Genomic DNA, 19,017 nt, shown 5'->3' on the forward strand with positions numbered 1-19,017 from the left:
TTAATGTCGTATAGGTATGCGTGTGTGTGCATTTACGGACCTGCCGCTGACAACATTCACAGACCCTCTAGGGGTCCTGCTAAGGAGTGATGTGGAAGCGAAGCGTCTACAACTAATGCTGGTGAGTAGAAATGAAGAGTTAAAGGCAGTAATACTAGGGGGACAGCACATTTGGGCAATAATCGATCGATGTTTGTAGTCTCTCATGGACGGCATAACAGACACTACGCACTCCAACAACGGCGTGAGATGAACCTGAAAAAAAAAAACAAAGTATTATATCTTTTACAAACTGTTAAGATAAGAACACTATTTGCTAGATTATTCAGTCTTCGTTCTTCAACACAAAATAACAAAAATTAATTTATGTATAAAGCGGTGACTTAAGAAAAACATCAGTCCAATTCATCCCCAAAATTAAAAGTTCAAATCGATAGTGAGATCAGTGACCTTAACGAAGATTGCATTTCTTCGCACGCTCTGATGAGATTCCTTCCCATTCACTCATATATTTCCTAACGTATTCGCTGAATATTACGAGCCTAGCGCAATATGTTTGGATTTTTATTTCCAACCGGACATCCTTCTTAAAACCAAACTCAGTTGCGAAATTCACAGCAAGTGCAATATGAGTCGCACGCACTCCCACAATGTCACCAGATAAGTACCAAAATGTAGGTCAGAGTGAAGCTCTTCCTCAAGCAATAAAATTGCGCGAACATTTGATAGAAATTTTTACCTCCTCCTAAATGCTCTGCATCCATCATTGTTATAACAATAAAATTAGAACGATGAAAGATATTAATGCACTTTTTACAAAGCCAAAAAACACACCTTTCAGCACGGAGTGGGTTGCGGTGCACGAGGTGAGGTGATTCCCTCGGTTGCGGCACTGGTAGTAGTGGTTTTGCCGCCTGGACTTGCGGTAACAACAAGCGATGGCCCGCGACACGATGCGGTTGATACAGTAGTTGTGGGTGGATCAGGAGCTGGTGACAATAGTTCAAAAGGAGATAACGATGGAACTAGCGTACGAGACCAAACACTCGACAAACGCTCACGACAGCGCAGCAGTTCACATGGATCGGTCTGAAATTAATGAAATCTGATGCTCCTTCTTCTTGTGAAAGTTGCCCGTGAAATTTAGAAAAGAATTCTTGCCCACCTTGCAGATCCTAATCTGCGCTTGGATTGCTGGCATCCATTGTTTACTAGTCGCTTCCACAAGTAGACTCACTACAGAAAGGGCGAGAGTTGATGGGGCAAATTGGGACATCACGGATGAGTCGCACACAATCGCTTCCACATGAACTCTACAAGTAAGGACGAATATGATAATAAGAAATTAAAAGGAGCTCTTCTTCAAACTGACCTCAACGGCGACATCAACCACTCTCCACCCATGGACTTAAGAAGTGCTACGAGAAAACGATCGAACGATGGCAAATATGCATCCCAGCCGAGCAGATCTGCAATGAAAATGTTTTTCTTCGGACAAGCTCTTGCAGAGTAGAGAAAAAAAACAACAAATGTACCTAGTATGCGAAGCTCCATACGTTTCAACTCTCGTGCACTATATGAAAGTCGAAGCCTCTGTAGATACAGAGATGCATCTTCTTCGTGATCTTCACATAGTTTCTTCGCTAACGATAGGCAAGCAGCAGCAACGCAGTTCACGTATCTGGAATTTGCCATGTTAAAAGAGCATGCAATTATCTCACTTAATGACATTAAAAAAACATGACACGCACTTCACTTGCACTATTTCGTACGGGAACAAAAAATAATTTGGAACTATCATAAAACACTAGTTCTCAGCAGTCGATAATTATAATCCAAAAAGGAAAGGTTATAAAAATAAAAAAGAAGCAGCTTTATTTGCAAAGATCACTGTATTCAGTATCTTAGACTGTATGCAGACTCATGGATTTGTTCTATAAGTCAAATGAGCTGATGGAAGAACTAGAGAGAATTTCAGTAACCCGGTAATTTTCTGTGCTAAAAAGAACTACAACAGCTTATCAAATGCTGATCATAGGTGAAAGAAGCAGCTAAAGTTCACCACAGGCAACTCTCAACTCCGACTCAGCTACGATGCTCTCCTACCTACCATTCCTCTATTCTTTTACTGAGAAGTTCTTTCACACAGAAACTTGAAAACAACAAAAATCGGGAGAAAACAAGTCACAACGTCAAAATCATTGTGTAATGCTCTCATGTCCCTGGCTAGTTCAACTACTCAGGTGTTTGAATTTCAAGACATTTGTATCAAAAATTCGCTGACTGTCACATCAGAGGCCATTCTCCTCATCTTACCACAGAACTGTTGTTAGTTTTTCCACAAGAAAACCATATGTTCTTCTTCTCTAGGGATCAAAAACAGTCCTCCGTTTTCTTCTTCTACGACTAAAAAACCTTTTACGTGCTCGTCCCACAAGGACGTCTTGTTTTGTTCATAAATTCTCTTTTTAGACGAAAGACAGTACAACGGCCAATAGTTGTCAAGGGAACATTTTGAGAATTATTTTGCTCGATTTTTACTATCGTCTCAGCTGTGAAACGATCACAACGATTTGAAGATAGTAAAAGGAGAAAGCAGTTTGGTCGTCACCTTGCTTCTCAAACTGTGCATATGTCGAACATTGCGACTGTGTTTCGTTCTGTTAGCTAAACGTTGTTTAAACATCCCTGCAACTCAATGGCACTCGAAAATGTCAGCATTCTGCTTGCCACAACATTGCACGTATTTCAATAGACGCTGACTTTTGCTCAGACACTGCGAGACTAGACTAACATAAAACCACTGACGTCGAAAGCACCCGAGCTCTTTCAGTCACTTTTTTCCCCTGTCTCTCAACCACGAAATCACGTCTGAAGTCTGAATTTACGTCATCCTGAAATCGCTGCATAGATATTTAGTTCTAGCGTTACAAAACCACACCTTTTGGACTGTTATAATCGGGTCAAAACGAGCTGAAACTCGTTAGTTGCGTAGGGGGAGAGTCGTGGGCCTAGCAGTTGTGATCGAGGGGAACCTCGCTACCAACACTATTCACTGCAGTTTGATAGAAGCTAATGGTGGTCCCATCTCGATCAGAACAGGTATATCGACCACATCACTTAGAGCGCAACCGCGTATGCAGTCGTACTTAGCTTATAAACTATACATACTTTTTCTTTTGAGTACAAAAGATACAGATGGCTCATGGTTGAGGAGTATGGTTTACGCTTGTAGACGCGATGATTCCGAACACATAGCGGTTCCATCTTTGCAAATGAGCTACACCAGGTAAATGGAACATCACTGAGAATTTCGTTAGGATTGCTTGCGCATCGCCAGCTAACACAAGATGGAGGGTTTCTGTTGCATAAATGTCAGTGTCTACACAGCTCTTCGCTCCCTTTATCCGCTTTTCGCACTACGGTAGTCACTTAGCATCAGCGCTGACATGAATTGCATGTGTTCGATGTGAGTTAATGATGCATAAAGAGTTCATTGTAATAGGAATGCCCTCGAATGTTGTTCGCGTTCGCGTATTCCTTTAAGGGTAAAGTATCTGGCATCAATAAATCCACATGGAACGCGCGAACGGCTTCGCTTCAATTCAGAATCGTTTGAGGTTAACGAAAGTGTAACTGGCCCTTACAATGACCGGCGGTGGTTAGCCGAAGTGTCAAGTCAGCGTTCTTATCCTTCCAGACAAGTCTGCTATCAATTTATCGACCCTTGAGTGATGAAAGCTAGGTTGAAACTAAGTCGGTTTCGAACCATCGATCTGTCGTGCAATTACAGCGAAACCTCCTACCGACTGCGCTTCACTCACCTCTCATTAGTCCCTGTGCAGCAATATTCGAACCACTACGCCTATTGCCACGAGACACGTTTTTTCTAGGACACTTGTACACTAAGCTTTGCAACGTTATAGAATGTTTATATCAACAAGGATGTCTACATTAAGCAATTTTAGTCGCTGGTCGACTACTGTTCCATATTGCAGCCTGAGAATGTACTTCCTTGGATACTGACAGAAAAAAAAACCTTTGTTTTTACAACAATAGGAACTATGCACGATTCGCATTTTTCATTGTATGAGCCAAATTAGATTCTCCTCGAAGTATTAGCCGGTTCTATTTTTCTGATCCTATCTAAATACTTTAAACATATCATACGTGCAATTCAGAAAAGTCGGGTAACAAAAGCAATTAAATCAAGGACACGATCCCTGGGAGAAAAAAAAGTTCTCATAGATGCCCCACAACCATGTCCTATGACCATTGTAACACAGGAAGTGAAGGAAGGAAGAACAAGCGGTACCGCGTGATCGTAAATACACAGAGATAGCGAAAAACCACTTCACTGGTCAACAACAATCTATCACATCGTTGAAGACATCAAAAAGTCTTCACATTATCGAACAACTTCATCAACGATTTCAAATGGCACCAAAACCAAAGATGAAGATAAATTATGCAAAAAAGACACCTTTTCCAACTTTCTTTCTGGAAATCTAAAAGTGAGTTTTCTCTTAAGTCAACAACTTCGTCAGTGTTGTTATCCTGTCCCAAATGAAGACTTCAAAAGTAATTCACATCACGTTTTCTGTGGGAGCGATCGATGCACAAAAACTTCGCTAGCACTGAAGGAAGATGAGCACTAATTCACCTTTTTCTATGTCAATATGTTTTTTTATAATTTTTGCTATGATTTTTCCAACAGCACAGAAAATTCCATAGCTTCTATAAATTTTTTGATTGGTCAAAATAATTGCCCGTACGTATTTGTCTTCCTTTCGTTCCTTACAACGAAAAATTTCTATCGACCAACATTTTCAGCAACATCATACTTTCTCTTCGATGGCATTACATTTGCATCCCATGTATTTTGCATGATAATTAATGCACTCGTACGATGTGTTATTCTTCCCGAACAGGCTCACACGAGCGTGCCTATGTAATTGGCTTTCAGCATGTTATACGTTATAACAAATGGAACAATATAAACGGGATTGCACCGCGCTCAAAAAAAAAAAGCAAAAAAAAAAAAAGGAAAAATAAAGACAAAAAAAGAGGAAAAGGTAGGGAATAGGACAAATATAAACCTACTTCGTCGGAACTCTTGTTCCACAGATGACCCTATCTAATAATGCAACAGCAAGCGCGAACGAGTCAACATCCAGACCAAGTCGTCTAGCTGCAGAACAGATCCAGGCCGCTTCTCGATCGCGACATGACCAACCGATCACACCTTCACCCTACAACAACGTGAAAAATACGTTAACTGGTCTTCTAATAGAATTCTATTAGTGAAGTGCTGCTGAAAAGCAAGGATTACTTGAGGCAATCTGGCAGGCAACCGGCCAGCGGTATAGAAGACGCGTTCGCGGTCGCGCAACGATACGAGAAGAGTAGTCGTTGACGAGCCGCCATCCTCCATAGAATTGCCGCTTGCCGAGCCGCAGCCAGAAACCGCTGATAACCCTGAAAACCGCGAACTGTGAGGTTAATTGTAAATTGTGCAACAATCAAGAACGAAATAACGAAGAATATAATAAGACCTACGTAAGTAGAAGTAAAAAGCAAAAGCTGTTTTTCCTAAACGCAAAATAAGAAGAAACTGAAGATGTTTGGGTTATCATCAACAAATGAGCGCCATCACAGTCAATGTCCCCTCATTGTCCTGAAAATGTCCCTGTCGGCCGAATTTTCCAGCGAGACACCTTACAATGCCCCACCTCTATACACACCGTGTCTGCGAGCGAGCGGACTAAAACCAGTGAGGTTCCTACAGCAGTCTTCCCAAGTAAAACCAATGACCTTAGAAAACTGCTGCGTATACAGAAATGGTGAGTTGTAAGGTGTCTCGTTGGAAAATTCAATCGTCAAAATTTTCTCTCACGCCGTTCTTCAGGACAATTAGGAGGAAGTGAACACAATCGCGCCCATATTCGTTATCTACTCCCCTGACCTCACCATCTTTACGTGAAGTGATCCGAACATCGTCAGTTTCGTGTTATGCTTCTCTTAAGAATCCTACCAAACCCCTAACACCTCTGACTCCTGTCGCTGGAATCGTTTTGTTGTGAGCTGTGTAAACAGACCATCAAAAACAGCGCATAAAATATAGTCGACACAGTGTCGATGAACTCATGCAGTTGTCTATGTCAACAAAAGTCCAGTGGATCATCATACACAACTTTCAAGTTTCCTGAACTACTTCAAAACCCGAGTCAATATGTGCTTTGTGCCGAATAGGACTTTGATGTCAGTACCACAACAAAAAGGGCGATGTAAACATTAACAAAAAAAAAAAGAAATAAAGAAGGTAGAAGAGACGTCGTAAAGCACGATCCATTTCTCCTGAATTTAAGCAGGAAAGATGAAAGCTTCAGCAGACTTTCGCAATAAAGCGGTTTTACAATTCAGGGGAAACGGAATATGATGAATAACGCATGTGAATCGAAGATAGCAATTATATAAAAAATGTTCCAAAGATTCCAAAATCCGTTCGAACATGCACAGGAATGCAGATTGGCAAAGCATTTAGTTCTAAGTATTCACATACGTACGCAATGTGAGAAGCGAGGCGTTTTCATGCGAGTCCTCTTGAGATCAACTTAAGACTATGCGATAAGGAGGAGAAAACAAAGATGTACAATCCCCAATCCACGTTTGTGTAAATGATCTGGTGGAAGTTTAACGAAAAAATCCTCATTGGTAAAAAAAAACACACACACACATTCGTGACTACTCATTAATTTCCAGTTCAGTTAGAGGCTCTACTGCCACAATTATTACTCCTCATATTTTTCAAGCACAGCTGTGTTGAACTTTCCACCACAATTAAAAGTGCTTAATGGTCGTTCAAAGCTCTAAACGCCTAAAAGTCTTCAGACGTTTCACATGAGAGACTTACGATGAAGAAAGACAAACAAAGGATTGATCGTAATGTTCAAAAATGTTCAATGTGTAAACAGTCCAATAGTTCAAAAGTACGGGAAAATCCTCCCATAAAGCTGAATAAACATTCAAAATCGTGTGTGATGCGGAAATATATAAAGGTCAGTCTAATTTGTCAAGGATAAGAAATAATTCAACAAAAGTGAAAATGTAGTACACCTACCAAACGAGCAACGCTTAACTGATCCTGGAATTCTCATGAAACAAGCTCATTCTCAACGACATTGCACTAGATATCAGCGACATTGCATCTGCATTCCCCGCGCGCCTCATTTATTGTGATCACATGAATCTTTATGCCTTTCCCGAATAGATAACATCAGGATCGAGCTCCTGGACATCTTCATATTCTGGACTTTTCAAATACTGTATGTTGTAAAGATTCGAGAAAAAGATAAAAGCAAAATAAGCGAAGGAACACAGAAGACGATGGAAATCAAATGAAATGGTTCGCATTAGAATAATTTAGATGGAGGTCAGACCAATGGTAATTTCAGATCACAACATTAAATATTAGGTTCGCTTCAGACTGTTATTTAGATGAGAAGAGCCATCCTAGTTTTCCCAGCTTGCGTACTTCTTAAAACGCTTTCCACGCTAATACTATGGTGTATTTTTGCTCATATTGGAATAAATTCCTCTGATAATCTGCTGAGGACTTGGCCACCATCGCGTATTGGCTGTGAAAAAGCTACAAAAATTCTAATATATGATCTTCTCCAAAAAAAAGTAGAGGATCACCATCAAAAGTCAAAAGTAAGAAGTTCTGTAGGTTTGCGTGAGAATCGTGGCATTGTCGTTGATTATGCGAAAGATGCAAAGGAAGTGAAGTCAACTCATTAATACATGAATACATAGGGACCCAAAAAAAGAACAAAGCCGGTGAGATTTCACTTTCAAAACCTGGCCAGCCCTCAAAGCAATAGAATTGTAGCTATTCGAAGGGATATACGTGAACCATGAAGCAAGTACTAAGAGATGCAGTTGATTCTCGCTATTCAACGATACATCCACATTCTTCCAGAAAAAAGAAAACCACGTGAATCCACGTGTTTGGCAAAAAAAGGATAAACGGCGACAAAATAATATGTTAACGACGCAATGTTCAATGTTTTTGTTTAGCATTAATGTTTCCGAACGCCTCATCAAGAAATGTCGCACGAATAGCTTAACATTCACAATGAAAAAACCATATGCGTCGAATACATAATGAAAATGTATTTGACTACAAAACGTTTTGGTAATGAAAACAGTGTGAGAGCAAGTACGTGAGTTAGGCGAATGACTTTACCTAAAATGTCTTCGGTTACGAAAAGATGCTAGCATCACAAACACGCATTAAGAAGCACTGATAAGGAAATATGCTACGTAAACTATGATACCATGCATCGAAAGAGTGAAATGGAATACTAAGATTACCAAAAACAAAGATACTTTCGTACCATATTCACTCTGAACAAGTTCCACTTTTATATAATATCTTTCTCATCACTGACGCAAAGGTAAAGCGCTGAAAACGTTCCACAAAAAACAATACGTTAAGGAACATCATTCCTTAACTTAAGATATGGAATCTGTAGGGTCATTTCAGTGCGAACAAAGGAGAACAACGGAAAAACAGCTAATAAATTGTACCTATTTAGGACAGCTAATTTAACAGCTGGCTCTCAGATTAAAAATTTGGAATAAAGCTCAAGTTCGAAAGCAAAGTAAATGAACTCACTCATCTATATTGTTTTCCGAATACGTAGCCGTAGCTGTCAAATTGTTTCGAAACGATAAAACCAATCTGCCTCATTCGAGTTTCGAAAACCTAAGTGGGCGAAATGTCGAAAAACGTCGTCACGTGACGTGCGCACGCTGCGTTATCACTCTTCGCCTTTTTTTCTCAGATATTGCGCTAACCCCTGCGAACGTGATGTGCGTCTAACGAACGACCTTACGTGATTTCAGCACATATGACAGGAACCAGTTCCAGGTATTGTGTTGGAGGAAAGTAATCCTTGGCATAATATCTTTCCTTAACTACCACATCTTTTGAAACTAATTATTAACCATAAACTACACCCTAGTCATAAATTTGAGACAATGGTTACCTAATAATTAAATGACTAAGGGACAGGTTATAAGGTAATTCAGCGAAAAACTTCCCTTGTGAGCAAACTACAGGCAAAATTCCGAGATAACGAGTAATATAAGTAGTAAGGATACAAGCACTACTGTAAAGTCTGTACTACTGTAAAGTGTACTTAGGTACTACTGTAATGTCGGTAATAAACGAATTTTGTTGCAGTGATGATAGCATTTGTATTTAACAGTCGTTTTTTTTCCTGTATTGCTCCAAAACAACTTGTTTCAAAACCAGCTGATTATGAGAGTAGTAGGAAACTTCTTCTCCAGAAAAATCGATGGAATTTGAATGCGAACCTTATTTTTGGTATACTAGAAATGAAATGCCACGGAGATAACCGCTTGATTCCATCTTACGAGCAATGATAAGTATCGGTCAGCTGTTCAACGTGTGTTTCGCCCACCACTGGCCACTTGCGATCTCACAGACACTTTTTTCCACATGTGAAAATGACTTCTTTTCACGCTGCTTTAAAGGAAACGTCTCTGTGGAGTTACAGCAAGGAGAAACGGCATCTATATAAATGGAAGGAATAAGTGCGGATAAGATGTGACGCTATCACTGCAAGAATAAACACCTACGGAACTTCGATTAAATTCACGTAAAATCCTTAAAATATAGTACGGTCGTGTCAAAACGATTGTGCTGCTATTGGGTTGAGGGTTGCATCCAAAATTTCCTGGTGAATTCCGCAAACGACTGGAGCTGGACGAGAGTCACGGAACCATTTACCGAAATGTAGCACAAGACTGGTTTCCTACTCAATTGTACGTATCTTAAAATACTATTATTTAATGATTGACAAGACCACAAGATTATTCTGCGAATCCAGCCCAATCTACGCGAAATTGCACACTTATATTGTCGATGCCGTAGGTTTGCGGAGAGCAACAGCAGGTATCTCAACGACGTAGGAATAAATTTAAACAGCTGAAAAAAAACAAAAAACAAAGAACAAAAGTTGCGGCGTCACACCACTGCGACAATCTTTGGAAAACAAGCGACCCTCGCCGCCCGAACATTACAACGAAAGTGCATGCACACTAGGAAATCGCTTTTGCACGAGAATATTCAAAATCGAAGGAAATGGATAAAGCACATCTTCTCTGCACTTTGCGTCCCTCAACCTTTTTTTTTAATGAAACTTCATCGATCACTCTAATGAAAGAGTCCATTACACAAATGAGGACAGCAATTTATCGGAAAAAACAGAATCAAAGACACTGCAGAAAAAAAAAACTAGCACTCATTTTCGAAGATTTGTTGGAAGACATTTGACGTATCTGTACACAACAGCAACACCAGTAATGTTAAGACACTCAGAGCAGAGGGTTCTATGCGCGCATTCTTCGGCAATTTTTCCAATTTGGATTAGAGCAAGTTAAATGAATAAAATGAACCTAGTAAAGAAACATTCCTAGATAGATAGATGGGTTAATAAATTTTTGATCGAATGAAAACCGCCAAGGTCACACATTATAATTCGCTTGGAAAAATCATTATTCAAAGGATTTATACGATGATCGACGTTGTCATGAATATTCATAAACTACCGACAAATCGAAAGCTTCGAGAATAAAAAGTTATCTCTAGGTTTAGTTCTCTTTTTATGCTGTCGCCAAAAATAGCTTCCATTAGACCCCAGTGCTTACGCATTTTTCATCTCGTAGGAATTGTTGGTTATTTATCAAAGATGATCCAGATGGTTTAAGAAAAAAAAGGTTATGAATTTCGATAGTTTCGACTGGTGCAGATTTCAAGAGAGTATACATATGAGCGAGTCAATGACAACTGTGATAATCATAAAACTGAAATCGAATTTGTTATGATCATGTGATAAACCGATGAGATGATCGTCGGTTGGATTGCTAGTCGTATTGCAGCGCTTACGCACGTCAAATGTCGACGACCGAAATCGCTCTCTCTCTCTCCCTCTCTCCTCTGTTCATATTTCATCTTTTCGCACATCAGCGGAATCCAATGGATAAAAACTAGCATGTACCGAACGTCGATGTGGATGGAGAGGAAATATGCATTTGTATTCCGAAGCAATAAAATAGCATGCAACATGATTAACTGCGCCCACAGTCAACAAATGAAGAATTGAAGCTATGACACAACTTGCAACTATGGTAACTGGGCTATTAAATTAGATACGAAATATAATCAAATGAAACAATTGAATTTGCAATTGTTTACATCTCATCCACTGATTCAATTAATTATGGTGAAGGAAGTAAAAAAAAAAACAGTGAAGCAATCATGTTTTTTTCAAAACATTTCATTGGTGTGTGAAAAGAGCAACTACTCAATACAAAAATAGTGAAATCATGCCGAGGGTACGTCAAGCCATCCAAAACCAAGCAAAAAGAAAACAAGAAAACTACACAAGAATTTAGTCAAAAAGGAATTTCTACACCACCACCACCTGTCTACCAGAATCTGTGAACAAAGGGAAAAAAAAACATAATCTACGTTCACAGTCGAACCAAGAGTAAACACATAGGATTCCCATAGAAAAAAAACAAAAACAAAAAGTTACAAACATCTAAAGCGTTCTCACCTTCTCTAAAATACGCTGATTTTTTTTTTGTACTTCTAACACAGTAAGGAAATTATTAAAAAGTAAATAACAAAAAAATCATCTGGTAATATATTATGTGAAGTTCTAATTACGGCAAAAATAACCAGGCGCTGACTGGAACTAAAAATGCTTATGAAGACTATTTTTCCCCAAGAAAAACTGCAGGAGCGAATCTGAACACAGATTGCACTTTAAAAGAAATCCAATCGCGTGTGCCGGTGAGAATTGAGGGCAGAGAGAATTGCACTTTTGAAGCCGATACTCACGAGAATTTCTGCATCGTTTGCTTCGCGGCTATATCAATATAAAACATCAGCGCAACAATAAGTGAAAGCGCAGGTCGCAATGTATCAAGCTGTTGACTAACTATTTTCAAACTTGGTTTTCGATAGTGGGTATAGTGGTACTCTTTTATGTAGTCGGGTCGAAACAACATGAAGCACGGTGCAATTGCGGTGAAGCGCAGCGGTCGAGGAATCGAGGTGGGACCATCGCGAACCGCAGTAATGAACGGTGGTGGCAGGGGTCGTACCTCGATTTCAAACGCTACGCTTCACCGCTTCGCTTCATGTGCAACCGCTTACGCAACTGCACCGTGCTTCATGTCGTTTTGACTCTACTATAGAAGCGTATGCACTCCCGGTGGTGATGTACGTGACTACGGTGGATGTGCCTTCCGCAGCCACGATTATTTACTTCACAGATGATAAGGGCTCTAGCTCAGTCTCGCAGTTTTGGTTGAAGAGACAAAATGCGAAATGCATACACCAGGTTATTTCTCATTGCTACATAGAAGCAATCGCATCCACAAGAATAGGATATCTTCTGAGAAATCAGTAACCTTCAATAACAAACTCTCACCTATTCTCACAATTAGCACAGTCGCTGGGCACCTTGAGCCACTGAGCGCGACACTTTTTTGAAAACGCCCGCTCTTTGATTCATCCCTATTCTTTCACTCTGCCCTACTAAGACCAAAAGGGCGATGCGCTTACCCGGTTGAACATATTCAACGCCTACTATATACGCTATAAGTAGAATATAACTACTATGAAGTTACTTTCTTCATCGTAAAATGAAATCTATTCGTTTTTTATCATTCTCAGATAGATTTCTTTTTACTAAACAACTATATTAATTCGCTCCTACGTACCCAAATAATCCAATTTCGAATCGTCCTCGGTGTAGTCATCGAAATCACGCGTGCAACGTAACGACGACGACAACGTTTGATATTAACTATGTAGGAGACTGTAGCTATACACATACGATTAGTACATAGTGGCACGCGTGCGTCATCAATTTACATATGTTAGCTGGACACTTGCTGATTCAAATGCAATGTTAGAAAAACGTAAAACGTAACTGCTAGTAACTCGTGATAAGATTGGACTACATCTGTCTTTTTTTCCACCACTTTGAAACAAGAACGGAGCCTGGAATGATTTAATAACACTTCGTATGAAGTGTACAGCTAATTCTCAAGAAGTAATTCTTGTATTTCCAGCCAAAAAAAGAAATATGGAACGAAATATGTAAACGGCTCGGTACAGCAATGAAATAAGCACGGCACTTGTTGGCATACGTATTTCTTACGCTCTACCGATCAGCGAGTCATGCATTTCCGCTGCATTTTTGATGGAACTGTCATATTGTGAGGGAAAACAACGAAACAACTCCGACATTCTGAAAGGAAAAAAATTGTGGAAAAGTTGCCAGTTTGCACTGAAAATAGGGAAAAAACGCTGAACACTGCTGTTACAAGGAACAAAATTTTAATAGGAAGACGAAAGATCTGACGAAAAAGGTGCTCATTGCACTTAACGAGAATGGGCATGCCTGCTGTAGCAAAAAAGTTTAGGATGGCAGTTTGTCTTCAGAAAGAACACATGAGACGAATTTTATTTCATTTGAATTCAAATAAAGTCCTTATTGATAGTATATTCCCGCCAAATGCCGCATTGAACGTTGTTGTGCTAATCGATAGGACCTGCTTCAGACCAGATGGTAGATGGTCAAAGGACAGCTGTGAGAAAGTAGCAGCGCACGGTCGATTCGATCTAACAGGGAGCATTATTCTGTGAACTTTTCCAAGAATTAAATATTCTATCTCACTAAAAAAAATAATCTCATTTCGAAATATAAGTCTCAGACATATAGAAGATTCCTATAGAAACCATGTAATCCGAGCGAAAAAAAAACACGTACATATGTTCTTTCGCAAGGATCTTTTACGCATCTTTTCTTTTTCAAAGATATAATCTTTTAAGGCAAAAACCACAAGAAAGTATAAATTGGGAAGTGAAAAGAATTCTCTGTGCTATAAACGTACCACAACGAGTAAACGATAAGTGCATTCTCTTCACAACAACATACGATTAGTAGAACTTGTTTATGAGTTCTAGAGTAAAATTGAGAGTCAGTGATCCGGAGAATTCACATCAACACATTTCTCATGAAAGAGAAGAAAAATGATCCATAGAGTGGGTAATATGGCCACTCAAACTTGCGCGGAGATTCGCTATCGAAAACGACGATCGCATGAAGCAAAACACACAACCGTCGACATCGCTATCGGGGCGTAGCCTAACAACACCATTTCTCAAGGCTGGAACAATTTTCAGTAAGTTTAGGAGAGTGCGAAGAGAAAAAAAATAGCGCCGAAGATCTCCAGCTAGTTAAATGCTACAATTTTGAAGAATATAGCCGAAAATAAACTAGGATTCTTGGTATTCGAATGAAAATTCCAAACATTCAACTAAGTTTATGTGGCACCGATGCGCCAACATCCGCGCATAAACACTGCTGGCTCCGTAATAAACAACTTAATATCCCGAAATATGTAATGCTGGCAAAGTATTCGCTAGCAGACAATTTTCGGTCGTGATCAACACGTCGGTAGAAAGTTCAAGAAGAAAGAAAGTGCTACTTAGCAGTAGATAAGATCTAGAATGGTGATGTTTTCTCTCTTTTTTCCATGCTGCAGAACGCCTCAGTTCGTTGCGTTTTTATGATGGCCCAATAGCTTGCGCGACATAGGAACGTAGCCATACGCAGCTGCGCAGCCATCCTACACCATGGTAAATTTTCTAACGCATGACCTTCTCCTTTCGCGTGACTATGTAAATAACTGATCTAATCCACGCGAAAAGAAACTTATAAAGAAATAATTTCCTAGCTCTAATAGTAAAATCCGCTTGGGATGCGGAAGCAATAGTGAAAAAGCGAGTGACAGAAAGGAAACATATGCATAACATACGCTTCCCAGCTTTGTCACGTACCTAATTACGGAAAAATGCAGATTTACCACATTCAAAACGACTTGCTGGATATTTACAGAAGAAAAGAACAATCTGCACACTTCTCAATGTTTTCTTTCTTTGTTCAGTTTTTTCTTCCTTCCTCCCCTGATCCTAATAGCTTCTCCGCACTGCTGTGAGCTCAGCTGCTTGTGGAACTGCACAGAGAACAATATATAAGACCATATAAATACTACTAACTCCTGGTAACTCTACACCCCTGCACCTAAATAGGGACAACTGGACTCGGGAACACGTCGAGTAAACCTCAAAGTTTGCTAAAGTGCATACAAGCTTTATATTAGATGCTGAACCGATCATTCCGAGAAATGATTGGAGTCGTATGCTCGTCTTTTTTCTGTCAGTGCAAACTTAGTATAAATTGAGGGAGAAACCTCGGATCGATATTCGCCCTTACATCAATGTTCCGACAAAGGAAAATGAGTTAAAGGAGTGAATGTACATAATTCGCAAGCTGCAGCGTATTTAGTAGGAAAAAGGGAGTTTTCTCCACATCTTAAGGATTCCTTCGTATATTAAGTGTAGCTGTGCTTACTCTGTTGCTTTTGCTGTGAACTCGAGAAGAGCCCCATTAGAAGAAGAACGCACTTGAACGCTTCGGGTGAGGAGAACGCAGATAAGAGATATCACTAATCAAACAGAAGAGGACATGATGCAATTGCTACAGCGCTTCTTTCTTTCAAAAAAAAAAAGAGGTCAGCGCTATTTGATTCACCTGCAACGGAAGGTCGTAAACCTCAGCACACAATGCCAAGCGTTGCGTGCCTAAATGGATGCGATCGACCGCAAGGACAACCTCAATATCGCTTCGTCTAACCTCAATCCACAAATGAATGGCAAACAATTGTCGTCATAAAACGAGCAAAGAATTCTTCCACTAAGAAATGAGACAATGAAAACGTTGTTAGATTTAGAGTCATCGCAAATCCCTCTAGATTGAACTGCAGAAACAACGATTTAGCTGAAGAAGAAATAATTGAAGACATCAATACGAAACGAAGGTGATGTTTGAACAAGAAATCGCTTGATACACGCTTTGTATTAGATGCTAAGTAGATCTTTCTTGGAAATTTTAATCAATGAAATACGAAAAGTGATGCGCCTACGTCTCTGTATGATATCCATCTAGGAACTGGAATGGAAAAAGTCCAAAAACAAAGTCAGATAACACTTACAGTGGTATCTTGAAATCGATATTTTTAGAATAAGAAAATCCTAACCTAGAAACGTGACCAACTACGACGATCTATTCTCAGTTCGATCATCGAGCCAATACGTTCAAATTCGGACTGGTTGTTGTTGTCGTTGTTCACGTTCACGAAAACAAAGAACAATCATGGGATTGCCTTTCAATGAGTATCTGGAGCGTGAAGTGTGCATAATTGGAGCGTGTAGAGATTAAGAAAGTTCTTTAAAACAGAATTGTTCAGGGTCAAGAAAGAAAAGGATAACAATATTGTTTGTCCCTGCTAGAATGTGTTTTTTCGTTTCTTCACATTTTCAAGAAGAACTTAGAACTTCTGTTGAATCGAGAAGAGTGATGAATTCGCTGTCCTTCCCTTTCGGTTTGCCACTAGTCGGAGCGAATAACACGAGGGGAAGACGACACCGTTAATTTCTATAATTTTTTGGTCATAATTTAAACATGCTCAAATATTTAAATTATGACTAATCGAGAACTAAAGCACAAGATCGCTTTGAAATTGCATCAAGAAAGTTGCTGAGGAAAACAAAACGATTTCACATTTTTAAGAATTGCTTCAATTCTCTACCATATTGAAAAAATTCGCTTATGGGCGTTGCAATTTTCGAAATGAAACAGTGAGAAACGATCCTGGAAAAATTGTCTTGAGACCTTTTCAAGGATAATAAATAGCTAGGTCGCACCCAGTCATTCCGATAAGAAAGAGAAAAGTGATGATCGAATTAAGAACTTGGAAACTGAATATAGTGTTGAACATACGACCGTGATCTGAAGACCAACAAACAAGCCAAAATGCCAGCGACAAGCGTTTAGTGGCGACGTTGAGGACAAGCCTCCGACACTCGCAAATCGATAGCCAAGAATTCTTGCCAGAATTCCCATTGGTGTCAGTGGTGAGAACGTTAAAACGATTGGACTGCATTCAACTAGAACCGGAAACCGAAAACATACGTAAAATCATCCTTCTGAAGTCAAAATGCTCGTGACAGTACTTCACCACATACCTACCAGACGCCTAATCACAGCTGTGGTAGACTTTTTCTGTCAGCGCAGTTGTGATCGATATCTCATTTTTAAATTATTGCAGCTGATGACAACCGTCAACATGCAGAATTAAAAAGGAAAAACCGATCATAGTCGAGAATCTGATTTACACACAGCAATGAGAGCATTTCTAGCTCATGTATTTATTTCAGATTCCAAACGGTTCTCATGTACATCGAGTGCTTTGCCTAGCCCAAGAACATCTGCCGAACTGCTGATTGACAATCTACAGACATGCTCAGGAGGTGATTTTGAAAATAATCATTAACAACACGGGAATACATTTTGAAAACCCGATTTTCTGTTGCCTCGAACTTTTTTTTTTGCAACTGTGGCACTGTAAACTTCAAAAAACAAAAACTTTGCAGCACAACTTTTTACAACTTCAATGACGTGGATGATAAACATATCCAAGAAAAGAAAAAAAGGTGGAAAAAGAGACTAACGGCATGTGCATTGCGATTTGTTAACCACTAACTTCATATACAATGTTTGAAAAGAAATTCTTGGCTGTTGGAAAACCACAAACAGTTTTGTTTAACAGCGGTTTTTACAGGTTTTCGTTATTCTTATAGCTATTTTCAGTCATTGTTATTCGCTTCATTGTCATCCCCTTATATATTCGCTTTGGCCGCAGGAAAACATGAAGAAGAGTTAATCTAGAAAAAGTCCCCACTACTGCTACAAGGTTTATAACCAATTTTTCACAAGTCATAGTGGTTCACGGTGTCATATAGAGATCGGTGCCAATAGGACTCGAATGTCACTCAGAACAAACGTTCCGCGGTCAAACAAAGGAGAATGTAGACTCACACATAATTCCTTTCACCCCGACCTAACACACTCTGCGTGAGGTGAACCCATTCTACTGGCAAACAAAGGTACTTATTCGGAACTCACATATGAGATCGTTCTGTACACTACCATCTGTGCCAAAACGCATGATAAAACGTACACATTGACCAATTTAGAATTTACGACACCGCCAACTGTTGTGCATAACTCAGAGTCCATATGGCAGTTACTGATCGTTTGTTTATTAAATAGCTCAAGGACGTAGCATGGAATCGCTTAAAGTTGTTGACATATTTGTTAAACCCAATGGTATTTCTAATAATTACAGCTGAGCGTTCAAAAATTAAACAGAGTGGAGATAGTAAACAACGAAAGCAACAAGGATTGAAAGTATAAAAACGACTGCAATTTTCCCTTTCTGGAATTACGCGCACTGAAAATCGCCCTTCCTAGAATTACGCGCTCTGAAAATTGCTAAGATTTTGCATACCATCACTATCAATTTACTTATGGAACACTTATGGTTTGATGCCTTCGCGCTACGTTCTCTAGGTCCAGAGAATAATGTGTGACAATAAAACACTAGCATCTACTTAACGGAGTTGTTCATTTACATACAATATCATGCGCTTTACGCAGACCTCCTGATGTTTTAGCTGCACGTCCAGGTTTCGCAGAAAAAAAAGCAAGGACCATTCCAAACGCCCTATTCGACACTGCTCCTGTGTCAATGTAGGCATTTTCTCGCGCTGGTCGATAATTATAGGATCTCCCGCGCTTCCCATAGCCATTGCGCGAGGTACATACACTGACTCTATGGCAGTATTTTCCTCACAGTGTTTGGGCGCTCATCAACGATTCCTTCTCACAGTCCGGTTACATGCACATTTCCTGTCATTTGTCTATTTTCATGAAGCATACGGTCTCTTTTTTTTCACCTTTTCTCCAGTTTAAATTACTTTTCATGGAGTTCATAAGTTCA

General features: G+C 39.6%; 1 protein-coding gene across 2 annotated transcripts; it reads right to left on the bottom strand.

Annotated features, from left to right (window-relative positions):
- Window positions 1-79: 79 nt before the first annotated feature.
- On the bottom strand, window positions 80-13,357 carry RB195_008754 (uncharacterized protein; the record flags this gene model as incomplete). 2 transcript variants are annotated; one of them, XM_064195406.1, is made up of 10 exons in its annotated part: window positions 80-106; window positions 170-255; window positions 835-914; window positions 1,040-1,089; window positions 1,166-1,313; window positions 1,373-1,469; window positions 1,536-1,681; window positions 5,104-5,252; window positions 5,333-5,478; window positions 8,681-8,684. In XM_064195406.1, the coding sequence occupies 10 exons, from the start codon at window positions 8,682-8,684 to the stop codon at window positions 80-82; spliced, it is 933 nt and encodes a 310-aa protein (XP_064046551.1). The 2 variants fall into 2 exon arrangements, with proteins under 2 accessions (XP_064046551.1, XP_013295597.2); XM_013440143.2 differs by lacking the exons at window positions 80-106; window positions 170-255; window positions 8,681-8,684 and adding an exon at window positions 13,276-13,357 and having other exon boundaries at window positions 838-1,089.
- Between the last annotated feature and the right edge of the window lie 5,660 nt (window positions 13,358-19,017).

Source organism: Necator americanus, chromosome III (genome assembly GCF_031761385.1).
Source record: "Necator americanus strain Aroian chromosome III, whole genome shotgun sequence".
NCBI classification, from domain to species: domain Eukaryota; kingdom Metazoa; phylum Nematoda; class Chromadorea; order Rhabditida; family Ancylostomatidae; genus Necator; species Necator americanus.